Source organism: Ciconia boyciana, chromosome 3, assembly GCF_034638445.1.
Source record: "Ciconia boyciana chromosome 3, ASM3463844v1, whole genome shotgun sequence".
Classification (NCBI taxonomy): Eukaryota; Metazoa; Chordata; class Aves; order Ciconiiformes; family Ciconiidae; genus Ciconia; species Ciconia boyciana.
Window position 1 is genome coordinate 118875760 of NC_132936.1, and position 22090 is coordinate 118897849.

Here is a 22090-nt window from a genome sequence, read left to right on the forward strand (position 1 = left end):
ATTTTTTAAAACAAATTATCCAAGGAACATATGGCTTGGAGAATTTGTCTTTTCACCTGGTCCCAGGTGATCAAAATGCATACACACACATTTTCATTGGAGACAAATTATGAGCACGTGTGTGTGTTTTGTTTATTTCTTTTTCAGTGCCTAAAAAGAAATCAATTTTGAAATGAAAATGTAGTTTGGGAACAAAAAAAACTAAGATAGCTCATTTTGAAAATGTCACAAAGCATTTAAAAACATTCTGGACAAAGGCAGTATTTGTCAAATTAATTTCATTATTTATAATAACTTCCATCCTCTCACAAATCTTGATATTTTCATTGAAATCACTATTATTGATTTTCCCTTTTTTCCACCCCTAACAAGAATGAAAGATGAACTATAACATAAAGTCACTGCTCTTTGTTAGTTACATTGATGCAATGTTAGATATTTTGAAAAACCTCACTAATGATACATACTCTTTCCAAGATACAAATGCTCACTTCAAAGCTCTGTGCTCAAAGGACTTTAAAAAGGAGCCTTTTTTCACTCATAAGAGTGAAAAGAGTTTCAATGCTCTCATTACACTGACGGGAAGTTCTTAGGAAACTTCTCAGGTCTTCTACATTTATTTCATTTCATTTTAGATCCTTGTCTCATAAAACACAGTGAAAAGTTCTCGGGCAGTTTATAGTACTATTAAAAACTAAACTAACTTTATTATTCATTCAATCTCCTCCATTATTTATCCCTCTTGATTTGAAAGTAGGACTCACAATGGCAGCACTAGGAGTTTGCTGCAAGTCCCTGGAACGCAGCCTCACCACAATTAGCCATTGATCCAGCTGCTCATACCATGACAAGGGAACGCAAACTCCCTCCTCCTTCAGGCTACAGCTCCACAGAGAAACCCTTCAACATCACAGACTTCTACCACTACATTTCTTAACTTAATAAACAGCATCAGCTCAGAGCTAAGTTCTTCAGCTGCAATGAGATACTCACACTTTTATTCATTAGGAAAGTGGGTTTTTTTTCCCATTGTGAACCTGTTCAGCTTTTCTGTACGTGCAGATTTTTTTTTTTTTTTGCCAACTTTTGGTAACGCAACTTTACATACACTTAAATTGATGTAACAGGATCTCTCATGCAGAACTAGATACACGTTAAATATGGGGTTTTTTTCAAAATGCTTTTACTGTATGAGTAAAACCTCACTAATGTGTGAAAGACCTGTGGCAAATATTCACATTTTATGAATGAGGTTAGTGAACAATGAGCTCAGAGAAAGGAAGAAATCAAAGAAGGCACTGCAAAATTGAGCACTCAGTGAATATGACAGATGTCACTTAATTTTAATTATTGATGACAGTATTTCAGACTATGCTTGTTAACGTGCAGGAGTATGAAAGCAGACCACTTTACAGCACCCAGCTGCTAAGAGGTCACTAGGAAGTGGTAGGAGACATCAAGATTTTAGTAGCACTTTCTAATAAGTGTGCTGACTTCAATGTTTTGTTATCCCTCAAGTTGTATCTACCTCTACTGTAAAAAGACAGTTTCTCCTCAGTATCCATTTTAACTGGAAACAATGAGCAAGTAAACTACATTGCGCCTATGGTATAAAGAGTCCAGGTAAGCCATTTCTGTACCTGTGTGATACATTACAGCTTTTAATTACTATAGTGCAAACCAGTGGTCAAAAATATCATGCATACCTTCACCACAGTTTGTACTAATGCAAAGACCTACCCATGTTAGTATGATTACGAGGCAGTAGCCATGTTTAGATGTCTATGATGGATTTTGGAGCCTAATTCTTGACCCATTTTTTCAGTCTTGTCTCCGATTTGTATTTGATAGGTATGACAGAAACAAGCTGATTATTCAAATGTCACAACTTTCTGCGATTAACTGTGATACTTTAAACAGGCATATAGCACAGCTTCTCTGTTTAATACATAGTACTTAATTTTTTCCTTGTTAAAAAGTCTTCTATTGGCTTTAATTACACTCATGAGAACGGAGAAGTGAAAAAACATATTGTTTGCCTGAGGCCTCGGGTAGAAAGAGGTTTCACAACTCAGAGAATCACTCTTTGGTGACTTTAAAACTTCTCATACTCCCGATCCTAGACTGAAATCCACTGCTCACGTCTTATAAATGAAGTGTGAGCCCAAAGTACTCCAAATCGATTAAATGAAAACCAGGCAGGCCAATATACAAGTAGTTCACTCCTTGACCCTATATGCTTGGTAGATATGTTTATACATTTACGTTTAGTGTCTCAGGGAGGAAATATCCACCTTATGATGTAATACATACATGTGTTTGCATTTATATTGTTTTAAATAATGATGTAATATCACAGTCCCTCAGGAACCTCATGTTTATTTCTTACCTACCAAATTTGGCTTCTGTCAGTCTCTCTTTGCCAGCCCCAATTCCCATGCTGGGCTGAAACAGCTTATGCCTGTCTGGGTTTGTTTTCTCTTTAAGGGCACTCACCGCACACCCCTCTTCTGGGCCCCGAGGACCTCAGCAGAGACCTGGACCGCCACAGGGCTGGCAGGATGGCAGCAGCCAGCACAGGGTAGGAGCCACAGGCGAACTGAGGGCGCGAGGCCGCCTCAGAGACGAAGCCGCCTTGCCTCAGAGAAACACGAGGCCGCCTCAGAGACGAAGCCACTGTGCCTCAGAGGAACAGGTTCACGAGGCCACCTCAGGCCAGGCTGACGGCCGGGGCCTGCCGGAGGGCACATCCAGCCTCACTGGCGGCGGCGGACTTAAGCGTTTCTTTCACTGAACTGCTGGACTAAAGGTTTTTAACTCCGAAGGCAGCCCGCGAAGGGAGAACCGGCCTCCGCAGCGCCAGGGCAGATGGGCGAGGGAGGGCGGGAAGGCGCCTCACAGCAAGAGGGGGCGGAGCCAAGGGCGCGCGGCGCGAGCTCCCAGCCAGCTGCAGTTCCCTGCCGCGTCCGCCGACCCGCCCCCGCCGCGCGGGGCCAATGGCCGCTCGAGGCGGCGCGGCGACGGCCAATCGGCGGTGGCGCGGCGGGCTCCCCGGCAAAATGGCGGCGCCGGCGGCGTGGATGTCGCGCCGCCGCAGCGCGCGCTATGCCCGGTAGCCGGCGGAATGGGCCCTGCCTCAGGCCCGCCGCCCTGAGGAGGCGGAGCGGCGGCGGCGGCGGCGAGGAGCAGCAGCAGCAGCAGCAGCAGCAGCAGCAGCAGCAGCAGCAGCAGCAGCTCACCCGGCGGAGGCCGGCGGAGCCCGCCGCGGAGGAGGCGGCGGAGGCCGGCGGCGCAGAAAGCGGCGCGGGCCGAGGCCTGCCCGCGGGGGAGGCGCCGTGCGCGCCCCGGCCGTCGCCGTCGCGGGAGGCGGCGGTGCGCGGCGCTGCAGGTACGGCGGGAGCGGCCCCTGGGGGCCCCGCGCCGGCGGGGGCCCTGCCCTGCCCTCCCCTGCCTGCCACCCCTGGAGCCGCGGGGGGCGGGGGGGGCTGCGGCCTGCCTGTGAGGAGAGGGCCGGTGCGGTGTAATCCCCGGCTCTCCCCCGTCCGTCTGCGCTGGGAAGGGGCTGCTCTTGTCAAGGAGTGATGAAGAGCATCTTCCCGCGGCAGATACTTAGAACTGACTGAGGACGCTAATCCACTCGAGGAGAGGATAAAGCCTGGCCGTGCGAAGCACTTAAGTGCAAAGCATCTCCTAAGATGCTTCTCACATAGTTATTGCATCTTTTAAAATTATTTCTGTAGGCTGCCACATCTGCAACGTCATTTCTAAAGGGCACGGATGACTAGTTGAGCTTCCCATAGTGTATTCAGTTCCCTTACTGATCTGAGACAGCTGCAAGCTGTTTTTGAGTTGCTATATTTCTGCTTTTACCAGTCCTAGCTGAAAAGCCCCAGTGGAGGAAGTATAGATGAAGGTAGGTTGTGACCCAGAACAGTTCGGGGGCCCATTAAAGTTGTGGCCCAAATCAGAGTCTGGGTGAAAGACATGGAGCAAGTCAGAATACAAAATATTCTCCCATATAGGTACACATAGTTTTTCTCTTAATGTAAGCTGAAGTCAATATTTTCTCAAGCAGGAGGACTGACAGTTCTCATCCTTACCATCAGATGCTGAGCGTGTAGCTGTCAGTATCATGTAATGCTCTGTTATCTCTGTGGTGATGTAACTGACAAAGATAGAGTCATATTCTGCATTAAGCATATATAGTTGTGAACAATATTCCTGTTGTAAGTAAAGGAATGTTGATGAGTGTGAACTTGATTTTTCTTCTTAAAGTTCCTAAAGCATCTCCTTTGTGCCTTGTTCTGCTCTATGTTCGAAGTTATTTTGGCCTTTTTATTTGTTGTTTTGTAATAAGGATCATCTTTCTGTTTACACAGAGTCATGTTTACATAAAACACCAAAGAGATCGTTGAGTAGGAAATCCCGAATACCTACTTTCAGCTCTCCTGTTAATGACACCGATATACAGCAAGAAATCTTTTGGGATCCTCATTCACCAATTGCACACAGACTAGGTAATAGTAACGAAATCCAGACTTAGGGCACCTGTTTGAGGCATGCAGTGGGAGCGTACTAAAAGTTATCACATTTCTTGAAAAAAGGTCCCTTTCCATTATGGTTAGGTTGTTTTGGTTTGTTTTTATTAAAAACCCATAAATTCTTCAATACAGTGCTGAATCAAGCTCTGATTTTAGTACATATATTTGAATTAGTTGAGATATACTGCACTTTATAAATTGAATTGTTTTGCAGTTTTTAAGAAGGTTTTTTGTTTGTTTTCATAGGCAATGGAAAAACCAAGCAGTCTACCAGTAGCTGCGCAGTAGAAATTTCAGAAATTGTTAATCGTATTGCTCCTCAGGTAATTGTTACTTTCTAAAACAATGCTCTGCATATGCAGTAATCAAACAGAATAGTGCTACAGCCTTAGTGAAGGCTCAGTTGTAGTTACAGTAGTCTCATGGTAAGAATTGGGTGTGTAGAAAACTAGTAACATGTTCATAAAACTGGTTTGAATTAAAGTCATAAGCATAGCATTTGACTGGTTGCTCTTATGAGTCACAGATGCTGTAAAAAAGGACGTGTTAAGAACGTGGACTTGCAGCAGTTCCATTTTAGAAAGTTTTACTTTCAGAATACAAGTTATTGCCCCTGGTCTTAGGAATACTGCTGTGTTTATTTATCCTTAATCACTCATCTGTTAGAAGGTAAGAGTTTCTTCACATACTGGATTTACTTGGCAGTTGTTTTTAAGCATTTTGAATGGTCTTGAATGACTGCTGAAGTACAGGAACAAGACTCAGATGAGAGAGAGACTCCTCAATAATATAAACATAGTAACATTGCTTCATTATTCTAAAAAATTTGCCTTTTTACCCTAAGACCTATGCTCTTGGTGTCTCCCTCTTGCTGTGAACCTGATGTCCACAGCCTGGAAAGTGAGAATAAGAGTGTTGGCTTATTGTTTGCTTTTTATTGAGTGCAAGAAGAGAATGTGTCATTCCTAAAACAGTTCTGTAGTATTTAGCTTGTAAAATATGCCTGCTTATTTGACAGGGCCGTTTAAAATGTATTCACTATTTGGCATATTTGTGAGAAACTATATTTAAGAATTGGAAAATCATTGATAAGGCATGCCACTTCCTTCCTTTTAAATGATTACAGCCCTGTCATAAATGTAAATAATATTAGGATTTGCAACTATCTGTTGCTTGTGTTCTTTTTTCCTTAAAAAAAAAAAAAAAAATTTTTACAAAGAAAAAGAAAACCTACCCAAAACTACCCTGGTAGTTAGTAAAGTTCAAATTACTTTTGCTGGCTTATGTGCAGTAATTTCCCACATCCCATGGCTCTGGCCCTCTAGACATTTTACCACTGCAGTATTGTATCTCTTAGATTACAGAATTCAAATCCAAGCATGAACTTTGAAGCTCTGAAACAACTTTATTTAGTTTCTGAACTTCACTTATTTCTGTTTAAAGGCTCCTGGTATAAATGAGTTGTAATGGAAGAAGTCAGAATTTTTTTCCTGCAAGCATACAGAATATGATTTCTTTCAAATTCGCTGATCTGTTAATGCTGCTTTAAGTGGATAAAGACAGTGCATCTCAACTAGCTCCTTAGTAGTATACTAAATGAGATCACAACTTGTAATGGGAATATTGCAGATTATGTGTAAACCTGAAGTAAACAGAGTATTAGATTTGAGCACCAAAGTAACATCAGTTATTTTAATGGAAGTTCCTGTTTTAAATCGATATAATTAAAGTGATACAACTATCAGTAGACAATGTCGCAGTAATCCCGCTTAGCTTGTATTGGTTTAGCTCCTGTCTGTGGCATTCAACAGATTTGATCCAGTTGAATTGGTTTAGCAACTTTAACTAATGCAAGATGTGTGTCTAGTCCAATCTTTATCTGAAATCAAATTGCTAAGCATTATAAATCTAATCATTCAGGATGAAAAAGCAGCCTGTAATGAAGGCTCCCTTTTAGGGACATGGATTGGTGAGGATGCTATTCCCTGTACACCTGGAGTAGTAAAAGTGCGAGCTAGGACAAAGTTAAGTTGTACAAGGTAAGTTACAGTTTTGTCTTGCCCATCACAGCTGGGCTTTCATGAAAAAGGGTATGCGGTGTTCCTTTATGTATAGTGAACCATGTAATTGTACATTAGCACACAGAATGCTTTTAACTTTGGGCTTGTTATCTCTTCTTAATGGGGTATTTCTTGGGAATTATCAAAAAGATTGCATGCTGACTGCACATTGAAAGCAGTGGGGTTCAGTCATATTCTCTGTAGTTGTTAAAACTAGAGAATGAACAGCTCATATGGTAGTGTTAATGAGCTTGGCTAAACTTTCTCAGTAGGTCTGACTTCCTTTTCTGTTTTTTTTTTTTTTTAATCTAGAGATCTTAAAATAAAAAATCCTGAAGAGGAACTCATGAAATTGGCTAAGGAATTTGATAAAAATCTAGTAGAGCTAGATGCTGTTCAGGAACAAGAGAAGCTTGGTCATGACTTCATCCAGACCACCTCAGAGTCTTTAAATAATTCTAAAGATGAAGTAAATATGAAGAACCTGAAATCACTCCCTGGTGAGGTTTCTGAAACAGATACTGCTCCGTCCCTGAAACCAGTTGGACAGAGCACTGGCATCCCTGCTGCAGAGGCCTGTCAATCTAGCAGTCAAAAGTGTATAGACCTTGAGGCTGAAATAGCCCTTCATGCTCTTTTTGACTGCTCTACCCAGAAGTGTAGTGGACAGTTGAGTCAAGGACTATCAGGTATTTCTTTAAATAATAGTTTCCATGAAAATAAAAGCACCTTGGAAGAGGAACACCTTCCTGAGCAAATTAAGGACATGCAACATGGTAATTCAGAGGCATATCAAAAAGATACTCTGTGCGCACTAGGAAGTGTGAACCAGAATTTTCCAAAACCTGATACTCACATGGTGACAAAAAAAAATCCTTGTTCTCTGAAGACACAATTGGTCGTCTCCAGTAAGCTTGCTGGAGTAGTTAATAATGATTTTGATGACTGGGATACAGATTTTTTGGCAGATGACTCTTTTGTGATGCAAATAACCCAAAATCCTGAATTGATAAGTACTGAAGAAGTACCACCTATTTCTACAAATCCATCTGTGCATGGTTTCAGTGATGCTAGCAGAACAAAGGAAAGAAGTAGTTGCAATTCAGTAACTTGTTTGGGGAGTGTACACAAATCTAACAGTTTGCAGTTTTCACCTTTGAAACATTCTACTAAAACCACACAAAATGTTGCAAAATCTCTTTCTTTAAAAAAGCCATGTAATAAGACAGAAAACTCAAAGACAGAGACCATAGCCTTTCATGGCAAATGTGACATTAAGCCAGATAAAATAAATTCTGTTTGGAAAAGTGCCCAAAACAGCAATTTGAACTATATTACTGTTTCAATGCAATCTGAAGTGAAGAATGGAAATGAAACTATTCAGTCTAAAAGTGACTCTCTTCCTCTTTTTCCTTCAAGATCTAATCCTCATAGACAACGGACTGAAAAACCTGGGAATAACACACACAATATTTTCTGTCAATCATCCAGTGTTTCTACCAATATGAAACCTAATGATCTAACTAAAGTGGTTAACCAAGCTAATACAAGTCACTTAAATCAAGTTGAAATACCAAAGAAATGTGCTCTGTCATTTGATGACTGGAATGAACCGAAATTCTCTGACGAGATATTAGATATGTTTTGTGAATCCGATAGTCTTTGGGATGCAAACTGTGAGGATGATGAATTGTTGTATCAGGTGTGTGATAATATAGAAAAGCAGACTCAGAGCCAGGATGTTAAACAAGGAAATGAAAGAGCTAAAACTATACAAGAGGCCAGTATTAATTCCAGATCAAATGCTGATAACAGCTTCCCACCATGTAAACAAGGACTACCTGATCTCTTGGCACAAAAACCAAATGCAAAACAGGACGCTTTCTCACTAAATGATTCCTGTAGGAATTCATCAAAGGTTACATATGGGCTGGCCACAACAGGTCACGTAGTGAACTGTATAAATGTCTCAAGTCCTTTAACTGTGATCTCGGGTACTTCTATGGAGTGTAAATACACACTGTCTAAAAACTGTCATCAAGCTGCTTCTGAAGATACTACAAAGACTCTTTTGGGAAAATGGTACAGGTCAAATTCTGTGGTGGCAGGAGAGACTAGTTCTGAAGTAAGTCCTGTTAATGCCGTAAACATTTTTAGTAGCAAAACATTAGACAGCCCAGCTCTTTTGTACAATCCAGGAAAGATACCAAATAACAGTTCTGGTAACAAAACATCACTTATGCCTTCAAAGTTTAAGTTCCGAAAGACTAACAATTCTCAGGGTGCTCTTCGTGTAGGGTCTGAAAATCCAGGGAGTCATTCTGGCATTGGAATTACTCTGCAGGGTTTGGAAGGAAGCAAGAATCAGGTGAATGTGACTTTGCACAGCAAGCTTGACAATAAGAAACCACCTTTCAAGAGGCACCTTTCAGAGTCTTTTGCACTGCCTATATCAGGTATATGTCTTTACTGTATCATTGTTAGACTGATTTTGTTTGTTTTCTTACTGTAATCAGAATGTCAAAGGAGAAATTTATACTGTATTGCAACTTACAATAGGCTTCAATATTCATCCATTCAGTTTAGGCGTTAGTAAATGTTCTAACAAGAATCTGGAGGTTGTTTTCTCCAAAATAAAATTGTCCTGATGCATCTTCAACTCCTGTAGTTAAGGACTTCCGTTTCCCATTTTCATTCCACTTCTCTGAATACTTCACACTCTCTCTCCACAGACACTCAGAATCATTAGGATCAAGTACAGATTGATGGCAGCACTCAGCATACCATATTCTTAAATCGTTACTTAAAAAGACTACTATTTTGATACGTAGTAAATGTTGTAGTGTGAATCTGTGCTTTAATTTACAGTTCATTTTGAAAAACATTTAAAATTACTTATCTCAGCCATGATTCGTAAAACCCCAGTTAATGGTGGGGCAGGGAAAGAAGGCAGCCTACTGTACACCTGGAAATTGGAACCTCGACTTACTCGATGCTTCTGAAACCTCAGCCTGTATTGTTGTTTGCTCTGTTGCTAAAATTGCCAGTGAAATATTCTTGTGTTATCAGTCTAAACACTAACATTTCCTTTCATCTAGAGGGGAGGTCAGTCACTTTTCCATCATTGGGTGACAGTCTGTAATATTCCATGCACTGGTGTTACTTGCTAGGGAAATGTAGAACCAGTCAAGTGCCAGTCAGTCTTGTGTTTACGTGATGTCATGGCTTGGTGAAGTTTTAATATTAATTTTGATAAAACGTGCCTTTAGAGTGTCCTATATCAACCTCAATTTTCAGGAAGCACTGTTACAAAAACAACAAAAAAAATTAATTCCTGCAAACTATCAGCCAGCATTATTTGAAGAAGCAGTGTTTTATCTGTTACTTCCCCAGCAAAGAGGCAGATAAATGGAAAGTAGAAATTTGGATGTTAAGGGGGAAGGGAGGGGAGAGATAACCAGTCTTTCTGTGGAATGTTCTAGAGAATAAAGGAATAAAAAAGAATAGCATAGATTTTCTTTACAGATAAACAACAACTGTCCTGATCTTAAATTTTTGGTGGAAGGACATTGCTGTAACAAAAAGATGGATGTTAAGTAATCCTTTCAAAAACAGATATGTAACTTTTTCATGGACGTCTTTTTAAGAAGCAAAGAGACCCTTTGTTTTATTTATCCAGTTTGAAAGACTCCTTATTAAAAATACTCTTTATTAAAAATTAATTGGAAATTGGGGTATAAAGCCGGTAAAATTCTTGACATGTTCAGGGAGTGTTCCTGTTGGTTCCAGTGAAGTCAGGATTTTATTGTATGGGAATTTATAGTTCTGTAACACAACATATAAAATATTATGCTTAGCTATCATGTTCTTGTCTCCTTTGCCAATTTTTATTGCTACTTTTGACCTTTTTTCAACCTTTCTGGTTTTATTTGTGTGACACCTGTACTGTATCTGACCCCTGTGTCTATACCATCTCCATGCCCATATCTCTGCCTAACTCACTAAATTGTAGAGCCCTTTTCACTCTGATAGCCTTAATTTTCTTAAACCATCGCCATCTCCTATGTTGACTCTTGATGTCACAAGGTTCACTTGAAGGGCAGCCAAGTAAAATTTCCTTGAAGCAAATGTCTGCATCCCACTATTTTCACTGGGAGGTAGTAATCAGTAGCACTACAAAGGTCATGCATCTTATCCCCCTTCCTGCCTTGGGGACAGGATAGATGAGCCATTTTTAACTTGGGTGCCTGGTATGTCAGAATAGTGTGCTCTTGCCATAGATCTTCAAATATTGAAAACAGATAAGTTAAAATACATATTGAACAAACTTGAAGGCTCCTAATACATGTTTTTTATTTACAGCCTCTGTGGTGGAACAAAAAAATAGAAAATGTTCTCAAGAAGAGATTGAAAGAAAAAAACAAGAAGCTCTTGCACGAAGAAAATCCAGAATGCAGGCGTTCTTTAAAGATGCTTGAATTTGGAGTTTATTTTGTCTATGGAGTAAGTTTTGGGGAGGGAAATACTATAATGCTGGAGGACACTTTTTAAACTCTGTTCACAGCTACTGACAGCAAGCTTTTTCTATTTCTCAATTTAAAAAAATCTTGACCTGAACCATAACTAATACTCTGGTGGTATTTAGTCTTAATTAAAAATCACCAATTGTAAACCTGTAGTCCCAAACTATCTTCAGCACAATGAAGAATGTATTGAATTCACATACTGTTACGTGTTGAAATTGTATAATCTGAAAATCATGAGAGCATGAAAGTGTTTGTACACACACGTAAAGAAGATGTCAAAACCAGACTGTATGTGTTTTGGCTGTATTTCTCTTATTGCAAGTATTTTAATCTATAAGAAGACTCAAGTACACACAGACTAAGAAATACTAATGTTTGCTCTCAGGTAGAAGAATGTTTTTAAGTTCTGGTTTAAAGAAAGTACAATCTAGAAAACATCCAACATTGGAAAACTAATGGAAATGAACAGGATTTGGAAAGCGTGCTCAGTTTGTCTCTGTTACCTTGGGTAAGAATTGTACGTAGTGAAGGAAGAATTTAATATAAAAGTTTCATAAGGTGAAAAAGCATCCTGGAAAGGACATTTTATCTTTTTTTTTTTTTAATTCCCTTCATGAAGAATTGGAAATACCCTAGCTAACAAAATTGGACTACCTTTTTCTAAACATGCATTACCGAGCTAATTAAAAAAGGTAGCCTATGTCATTTTACCAAACCATGAGCAATGTAAAATACACCAGGTGAAATCTCAACAACTATGAATCAGTTTAGCCTTATGGGTTGTACATATTTTTCAAACTAAAGGCTGTTAAAACATAAAAATGCAATGTCATGTCAGCTTAACAGGGGCTGATAGAATTTTTGATGTGATAGATGGGTGCAGAGCTCAAACTGCAAAAACTGCCTGTGGGTAAGCTGCAAGTTATTTTTCAACTGAGAAATGCTTATATGTAAACATGTGACACTATGAAAAGTTACTGTAATTTTTCCTTGTAAATAAATAACTTTGAAATGTACCAAGGGTTAGAGAAAGCTTTTGGTTTCTGTAGTACGTGCCATTTTTGTAACTCCTAAAAATGTAAGTATTGTATATTTGTAAATCATCATTAAACTTTTTTACATTTTTTTAGTCTGTTCTGGAAAATACTATACTACAGAAACTGGTAAAAGGGAGTGAAATGGGAATTCCATCTGACTTTACCTGAACTTTCTCTCTTGGTAATTTACCCAGTTATTCCATGCCTCAGTTTTCTACCTATACTGGTTACAAAGTGCTTCCTTTGATCCATTTAAACTAGAAATCCTTGGTGAAGGAACTGGTTCTACACCCAACCATCTGCAGTGGAGTCCTGAAATACTTAACTATACTGGTTTTCAAACTAGTGAATTTGCTTTTGTATTCACCACCATTCTTGGTGCTAGCTAGTTGGATTATGAAACCAAATCCCCAAGTCCACCAAAGACCATGCTGGTGCCCACTAAGACTTACTTACAGTCTGTGGCTGCAGCTCTCTGTCCTGCCAGCTCCAGCCGTTGTGCAACGTATGATGAGATGGATCAGCTTACTGATCTGACTGAAAATTAACCCAGCAAAAATGTTTGCAGCTTTTCAAAGAACTTCATCATCATAATAAGTTTAACAGGTAATATAACCTGAAATAGCAAGACTCTCTGTTGTGTTGTCAAGCCTCTGCTAGCAATGTTCAAACAGTTTATAAGACAGAAGACTTGCATGTCCATATGGCAAATAAATGTAAGGTCCAAATAGTGGCTGTTGCAAAAATTATATTTATCCTGAAAATGTAGTTTGATCTGTGTATCAGAGGGATATGCTTGTCTTCGTGGTGTTCTAGGAAAATCTAAACTTAACAGGTAACATGCCAGATGCACTATTAGCCAAGAAAGTGGCAATGAAAAAAGGCTTCTACTATCATTATTAAATATGAGAGTTATAAAACTGGTGTTTAAGGTACTGATACACAAGAATGTAAAATCTTACTGAGAAAGATAAAAACTAGGCTTTTGCTAGGACAGTGTTCAGGTTATCAACCCTTCCTTCCCCGGGATATTTCTCTTGAAATAATTCTGTAAAAGAACCAGGATAATTTTTGTTTTCAAGGATAATATGGTTAATTATACTACTGATTTGAGAATATGAGCTAACTGGAAAGGAAGGAACTGTTGTGGGTTCCTTTTTTAGGAAGGTTTCATTCTCTGATGCAAAAGGACTAACTTTTAATCTGGTTTCAAATTGGGATAAATAGTAGATACCTAACATGAAATAAAGGCTAAACACATAATGGCTACCCGAGCTCAGCATACAAAATTCTACATGCTGAATGCTTGCTGCTATGTGTCCTTGCGAATTTAAAACCAGCTTACTGCCCTTACAGGTGATGCTGATTTTCTCAGCACCCAGGATAGAAAGGCCCTGGAGCTGCCTGCCTAAAATGCCACTACTGGTGTCCCCCTGAGAGCAGGGTAAGAATCCTTTAACACGAGCGTCTAACCAACCCTCTGGTCTCCTGAGCTGTAAAATAAGAGCTCAGTGTATGACAAGGGGAATTCTGTTGCCACGAGGGGTGTGGAAAGGACCCTTTGCAAACTTTCCAACTGGAGGAAGACACAAACTACTTTTTGACCAATTATTGTCACTTACCTATTTACACAAGTAGTTCCTATGTGCTGCTTAACCATATTTAAAGAATCTGTTTGCTGATCAGTGTGAAACATTAATTTTGACAGTTTACAGCAAATGCAGCTGTTGCCCTCCCTATGAAACTAATCATAACAGAGGGGCTTTGATTTTTATTTTACTTTTCATAAATACCTATTTTTAGCATAGATATTACACTTCAAGACCTGTAATTTGTTTTTTCTTAAACATTACTTTCCAAATAGAAATCACAAGTCCTTGGGATCACGGTTTCTTAACTGATGTCGAGACAAACTAAGATTTTTTTTTGGTCACACCCTGACTATCCCCAAATGCCCCACCATACCATCTCTCAATTAACAAATTGAATAGAGTTACTTCTTTTTGTGACTTGACACTATTATAAACAGAAATAATTTATTGCATTAAAATTAAATCACTCCTATGCCATTTTTATTAGGCAAATTTGATAAAAGTGAAAAGCTTAAAGAAATACTTTAACTCCATATAGTTTCATTGGTGGAGTCAATGCAGGCAGAAGTAAGATTCACTAGGGCTTAGAAATAGTTACAAAGAAGAACAACGTCTACAATATCAAAAATAAAATTCCACCAGCTAGGAATTTTTGTCTTTAAAAAATAAATATATTCATATTGACTGGTCAGAAACATCCAAAAGATTTAGAAGAAAGCTAATGAAAAATAAACTGTCTAGCTATATATGTATTGAAAGAGTGCACACCACACAACTTTTTTCTTGGGAGTGCCCTTGCTCTAAGTGCCAGCCTTGCCCTTCGCCTCTTCTCACTATGCTGGCGTCAGTAGACAGGGTGGACATGGACCTATCCCAGCAGACAGGGCAGCATACTGACATCGACAGGGGTGCAGACATAAGGAGTTTAACCTTTGCCTAATTCTCGAACATCTGGATATTAAAGCCAGCAACGCAGCAGGGGTGTAGCTAGAGATGGCTCCGTGCCTCCTAACCTGAGGGTGATAGGTTAGGCATGCAGTTATTGCAGGTGCTCTTATGGCAGTCAGTGATGCAGAGAGGGTAATTTGGGCGTCAGGTGCCTGAACTACATTTCAGATGTGCTTAGCTCTATGTCAACAAAAGCAGCCTAACATATTTTAGGGATGTGTACGGGGCCTAGACAGCTGCTCTGCTGTGCGTGGGCAGCCAACAGCTTCGGAGAGCAGATGAGAAGAGCAAAAGCTGCAGCCCTACTGCTTGCTTTCATGTTACGTCCTCTCCTCGCCAGCAAGGAAATTAGTTGAGCGGCAGCCTCAGGACCCCACAGATTTTATAGGTTATGCTCAGTACCCCTCATGCTTACTGTAAGTTCTTGGTGACCCGCTGATACTGCATGTGCCTCAGTCATGCAAGCTTTTGTCTGACAGCTTGCAGTAGACAACAGATCTTCATTAGGAAGTATCTACATCATTTTAATTAATTAATACACATGTATGCATAAGAAGTTTGGTATTTCAATAGCTGACATTTCACTATGAAGCCACATCTTCCTCCAGGCAAAACAGACCTATACAAATAGTAACAACAATCTTAAATACGTTCTAAATTAAATTATGACTGTCATGTTTCATTATAAATTAATTTATGACTGTTTGCTTAAGCACTCATCTTCGTTTCATTCAGAGCATAGTAATTTTTAACATGAGCAGAGCAATCAGTGAGCTTAAGTTTAAATGTAAATGGAATTCCTGTCTGTCCCCATACCTGAGTATAATTTTTATTCCGCAGGTATTGACATATTTCACTATGAGTGATGTCACTTGCTAAAATCCAAGGATTATCTTTTTCAAGTAAAACCTGTGGTGGATTTTTTTTTCGTTTAGAAAAGGCAGATATGATCAGGTAAAGGATCTGTTCTTCATTATTCTCCTTATCTGTATCTAAAATTATGTGTTGTGGAATATACATACATTCACACCCTTCCAGTTCACGCTGGTGAGGGATCATGTTTAAAGCATTTGAGAAATTTAGTAATATTGGTTTTTTTATTGTGTTAGTTGTGTCAGATTTTCAGAGATGCCAGCATCCAGCAGCTCTTCGAATTTTGGCCTATAAGGCACAATTAATCTTGAGGCTGCAGTTCAGGAATAGCAATGTAATCTTATACTATGTGTACCACTTATTACATCTAGACCTTTATACCCAGAGGAATAACATAGATGAATTCATTGATTATATCTTTTTAAGCCTAAAAAGAGCTACAATTTGTCAGGAAAGAATAGCTGGAAGCAACAGATAGTGACCTAAATAGTAGAATTCCAAAGATAAAATAGAAGAAAATGAACACAAATGCTTCATTGTTTGAGAGCTGTATTGTCTGCAACACACTCCAGTGAATCCAGTGTTTGTGGAAGAGGCCAAGGCAGATATAATCTGTGGAGCTAAAAATGACAGCCTGAGTAAGTAGCCATCAAAGATGAAGCTAGGAAGACTCTGGCAATTGTGCTGTAAATCATAACTGCAATATTTGTTCAAAGCTCCGGTTACTACGCATGCTGGTGTTTTTGTCAGAATAGTCAGAAAAGTCCTGCCTCATAAAACACTTAAGGATATCTAATGTACTGTTCTTGTGGAACTAAATATAAATTTCTGTGACTATTGCCTGGGTGTAATGTCAGTATGGTAGCTGGCAAACCATTAAGGGCCTGATTCTACTCTTGCAGCAATTTCCTTAAAGCACTGGAGGTAATGGAGTGACTCAGGCGAATAAAGAATCAAGCCCATGCATTTCATTATTGTAAGTAGTTCTTGTCTTTAGCACATAAATCTAGTAAAACAGCATTGCATTTATCAGAAATTGTTATTGTTTATGTGCATTTTCAAAGTTTTTTGCGAGAAAGGTTGCATTTACGCATACCTTTTAAAAGCCGCAGTTAACAGCTTTCACCTCGAACAATGTAGTTAACAGAGGCGAGGAGAGGACTACAGGATTTATAGATTTCCTTTTTAATGAGGTTGTCTGCTCTTTGCAGCTTGTCCTCGCTAAAGGAAAAACTTCATTCAGGTTTTAACCCTGGAAAATTAGGACCCATGTAGACATCAGAATGAAGCTTTGCATGCACTGCCACACTCTCCTTGAACAAAAAATGTCCAAATGAAATATTATATTCTAACTGAGCATAGAAATTTAGGTTTGGGGTATTTTTTTTTTTTGGCTGAGCAGGGTGGGATTTCTTACATACCTAAAGCTGAGCACATGCTGGGCATGTTTTGCAGAATCGTGGCTGTAGGGCCAAGTGTCTAAGGTTATTTAAACACCTGGGGAAGTTACTCAGGGCGACTCAGATTGGTGATTCACAGTAGTATGAAAAAGAGCTTGATGAATAGTTGGTTTTGAATATCCCACTGGATACTTAGCTGCACCTTTGGGTGTTAGAGACCTGCAGAAAGCTGAACCTCGATGCCAAACAAAATGGACATAATGAGAGAAAGAAAAATGTGTTCTTCAAGGCTTGCAGAACAGTTTGGAAACATTTTAGTAGATGAAGTGTTAACACTTCTTTCACCAATAATGACTTGCAAAGGACTTTTTTTTTAAATTAGCTCTCATGCTCTACAGCAAAAACCTGAAATATATGCTTAGAAATATGACAAATTTGAATTCCTGTCTTCCTGGTTGCTTCTTATAGGCTACACTGTACCTGGATAGGGCCAGATGTTTTTGTAAGCTCTAATGCTGTAGATGAAGACAACATTAACCCTAATAACTATTTTGTTATTGAACTTGAATAGGTGTTAGTGATGAAAAAATGAAACTGAATTTTATAGAATGACTATGTTTTCCATATCACTTGCTCAATTTTCAGCATGCTGACTTGTGTGACTTCCATGCAAGCCACTCATCAGAAGGGGCGGTCAAACCAGCAAAGGCTTCAGTTTCCAACATAAAACTTCAGAAGATCCCAGAAGATTTTCTGTTTGTTTTTAATGCCAGATTTCCAACCAATAGTAGGAAAGGAAAAGAAAGCTATGCTCATTTACGGGCTGGGGGCAAAGTCTCACAGACTCATTTTCCCTACAATTTTCTCCCAGGTCACAAAGGCTGGCCTGGGCCCTTGACAGAAGACACTGCCATCCAAATCTCATACAGGCTTTTTTGAAATTCCTCAGGGCTTTTTTCCTCTCCATCCCTTGGTAACTGTAATCCCTCAATGTCTGATGTGGTTGTTAAGCGTGCTCTGTAGATCACACTAGGAAGCATGTCCTATTACGGCTTCCACAACAACCAGACTCCTGGTCCTTTATGGGAGATTGGAGCTATCTACTATGTTTCAAATTTACTTTTAGTTAGATCTTTAACTCAGATGTTTTCTAAGGCATAAGGCATCCACCCCTGACATTTATGGATCCCAAATTTCACGTGTTAAAGCTGTACAATCTGTAATCTGTGGAGGGGAATAGTTGGACTGCTTCTAAAGGAGGTGTGCGGGGTGAGTGAGAACAGCAAGTTCATATATGCTATACAGTGATCTATGTATGTGAAATTTCTGAAAGGCTCCACATCACCGATGAAAAATTTCTAGAGATTAGAAAAGTTTGAATACACTGCATTACAGCGTCAAGCCTTGACAATATAACACATTAAAAAGAGCCTGCCCAAGTGACAGTTTTCTAATAGATAACCATAGAGATATGAAGAAAAGTTGGAGGACAGCCTGTAGAAAGAGTTATGGAGGTGAATGGAAAGAAATTTGAAGATGGTTTAAGATAATGTCAATCAGTGTAGACCAGATAAAGACAGACCCTTTTTCATTTTCTTGAGAAAGTTTGAGGCACCAATGAAACTACATAAAACACCTGTTAGTTATAAAACTGTCAAACAAGCATACATTTGGGAAATGGAGAGATTCAAACATTCAAGAAAGGGCGAGAGAGATTCTTGGAAGACATGTCAGCTATATTTGTCATCTCTGCAATTTGCCTGTCCGTGTTCCAGAAAAAACACAAGTAGTTCTGAGAGCACTGAAAGTAATCAAGCCTGATTTCCTCTAGACTAATTAATGGAGTTTCTAAAAGATGCAAGTTCCAATTGAACCTTTTTTGGTTGAGTCCCATAGCATGAGAATCCAGCGTGGATTCTCTAGCGACTAATAAGAATGAATGCACACCTGAGCTCTTCTGCAGATACGGGGACTTTTTGAGACTTTCTCCTCCATCATCCCACTCAGTTTCATCAAACTTATGAAAAATACCATTATTTTTTAGACTCTCTAAAGATCTGACCCTTCTCTCCCTCAGTCTACTCAGTGAAATTTCCCCATCCTTTTCATTTAATGGTAGTGTTGTACCACATGAGAAAATATTACATCCACCCTCCAAACCTGCAGAATTTTTGTTATTCATAGGAAGTCTTGTGCTTCGCTAATTAATAAGTAATTTGATGTTATTTCTGACCTAGGAATGAGAGAAGATGGGAGAGGGCCTAAGACTTTAATTCCTTGACGAGCCTTATGTGGGACCCTGTGCTTTTCTCCATGTTGTTGTCAGTCAGCTACCTTCCTGCTGATAGAGGCCACTGTCAGTCTGCTTGCTCGTAACAGCTAAAACCACCAGTCCTGCCCTGTTATATATATGTATGAATATTTTAATTAATTTTCTATACAAGGATATTTATCAGCTAAAATCAAGAAGTAAATCTATTTTAAAATGAAGCTAGCTTCAATATTTACTGCAACTTAATGACAACTTTAGACAAGAATTTAATTACACAGAGTCAGCATACCATATATATTGTAGGGATGTACCATGGGACTTATTTTAAAGTGTAATTTAGAGTATAACTTTTAGACTGCTCCTCAATATGAACTTAAATCAAAATATTTCCACTGATGGAGCACATTCTTCAAAACTGATTACAAAAGTAGCCACAGTACTAATGGAGGCTTACTGTAATTTTATGTGTTATGGTATAAATGACTTGCAAGAACACTCTTGGGAAGTTGTACTGTAATTTAATATCTTTAAAGCTAAAAACTGCTAGGGAAATATTTTTTCATGGGGACCTACTTTCTCCCCTTAGTGTTACCCAGAAATACATCTTTCTGTAGGACAGTTTTGTATCCCTTGCAATTCATGTACCACGTCCAGAAAATACATTGAAATGTCTTGCTGTGCTTTGCAGAACCAGCCTCCCCTGAGGAGGAGGACAACAGACGAGGACTCAGGAGACCGAGCTTTTCCTTCCTCCTAGTCACTGCTGGCTTTGTGCATGCTGGTCTCAAGGAGGTTTACAAAGGCCAGTAATGGTTTCCTTGTTCACCATTACCCTGTTTTTTACTGGCACCACTCATGGTGTTGTGGGGAAAGGGAGGTGTTCTGAAATGTCTGTATTTCAGGGCCTTGCTGTGAAAATGCCACACAACCTTTGTGACACAGCTGCATCCCACCACGGGGAGATGTGAATTACCTCTGTGAATACACAGAAACTAGCTGCGTTTAACAGTCTACCCATACAACTAAATTCTTATTTACAGTGACCGTATTTTACTGCCATGAGTAAGAACGGTTGCTCTGTGACAGTACCTTAGGCCTTTGCCTACATAAGGCTGCTGTTCAACTGTTTAACAAACTTATTTCAATAAAACAGTGGCTGACACCATTCCCTGAGTAAACAATTTCTAGAAGAAAAAGTAGGTAAGTCAGCACAACACTCTTGGGTAGATGAGGAGCTAGGTTTATTCCAGGACGTAACTGCTTAAAGACGCAGACACAAATGAAATGGGCTATGCCAAAGCACAAATGGATTTTTTCACTACCTAATTATCCTGTGTGGCAACTTTTTAGTGGACATTATTTGTAGATCTTCATTTAGGTAAAAATAGCTATATTGCAGATCGCTATGGCACCATTCTATTGTAAGGTTATGCCAGGCATATGCTCAAGGATGTTTCTACTTTATAGACAGGCATGCTATCTCCTAACTGCTCCAAAGGCATCTAAAGAAAGATTTACACCCACACAGTGCCGTAACAGCTCCACAGGAACTCTAACTAGCCATGAGTAAATAAGGCCCATAACCAAAAACGCTGAGCAGCACCTCAGCTGGTGTAAATTGTCACAGCTCCTCTGTGGAGCTGGGGACACTTTACCCAACCAGAGGATTTGTTCCTCTGAATGCGCAGAAAGTCGACCTCCAATACATAAAATGTCCTTGCACAGCAGGAACACGCAAACTTTCTTTTGAGCTCAGTGGGAAACTTGTGATTTCTCACTCCAGCCCCACAGGTGTGCTTCACCTTTTATTGGTCAAGATGGGTATTTGCAATGGTCCACTGGGTACTGGAGAGATGCCTTTTTAAGTTCCTTTCTAAGTTATATTCTAAATACGTCTGGAAAAATTTACTTGCAGCTGGAATTGCACTGGGTAAACCACACAGATTTTCAGTGCTCTTAGATAAATTCAGTACTGCACGGCCATCCACTGCTGCGCTGACGGGCTCATGAGGCTTGATTAGCCCTGATGGGTTCAGAGGCCAGGAATTTGCAGTAATTAACTTGCACTCAAGCAGAATCATATAAAGGTATCCAAATCAATTTTGTGACAGGGAAGGCAGGACTAGGCCCTGGCTGCCAAGGCTGTTGTTGGCACACAGACAGCCATGGTAAAGGAGAAGAGAAGACTTTGTGCCACAGAGCCACGTTGGAGGGACGGTGGTCACCTTCAGATTTTCTAGACTGCGGAGAAGCCTAGAACTGAGTCAGAGGTCAAAGCTGGCTCAGAACTGAAGGGTTTCCAAAGGAAAAGCTTTCCTATCACACTCTGTAAGAAAAACGGATCAGCACAATACATGGGTTACAGGACAAGAAAGGTGACATGGGTTGGTCATGGAGTGACCCCCAGCATTTAATTTAATCTGGTTTCCTGTAGTGGGGGAGTTTTGGTTGTGGTTGTGGCATGTGGATACATGAAAGTAGGCTGGAGATATAGATCTGGATCCTTCCGTTCATTTTTCTGTAGCTCTTACCACTTAAAACCTTCAGCTCTAGACCTTGTTCAAACTATATCATGGTCCTGATGCAAAAGGAGAGTCATTCACAGGACACAGGATATATTGATCTGACCTGAAGTTCATAAAATCAAGGGCAGTCCTGCATGAACTGGAAAATGACTCACTTGGCTGCAGCACATCCGGACTCTTGAGTCAAGGCCTACACAGCCTCTAGATCATGATACTAAAGAATGCAGCGTTTTTAGTAAGAGCACTGTGTGGCATTATATACCCTCCCGGTACCACAGGAATATTTCTAATAATCTCACTTAATGGTGCACACACA

At 39.7% G+C, this 22090-nt stretch overlaps 1 protein-coding gene across 2 annotated transcripts; it reads left to right on the top strand.

The window, feature by feature from the left end:
* The first annotated feature begins 3025 nt into the window (after positions 1 to 3025).
* On the top strand, positions 3026 to 12222 carry ETAA1 (ETAA1 activator of ATR kinase). 2 transcript variants are annotated; one of them, XM_072857379.1, is made up of 7 exons: positions 3026 to 3388; positions 4380 to 4517; positions 4788 to 4864; positions 6462 to 6580; positions 6914 to 8726; positions 8946 to 9057; positions 10964 to 12222. In XM_072857379.1, the coding sequence occupies exons 1-7, from the start codon at positions 3106 to 3108 to the stop codon at positions 11077 to 11079; spliced, it is 2658 nt and encodes an 885-aa protein (XP_072713480.1). In that variant the 5' UTR covers positions 3026 to 3105; the 3' UTR covers positions 11080 to 12222. The 2 variants fall into 2 exon arrangements, with proteins under 2 accessions (XP_072713480.1, XP_072713479.1); XM_072857378.1 differs by having other exon boundaries at positions 3027 to 3388; positions 6914 to 9057; positions 10964 to 12221.
* Positions 12223 to 22090: the final 9868 nt, after the last annotated feature.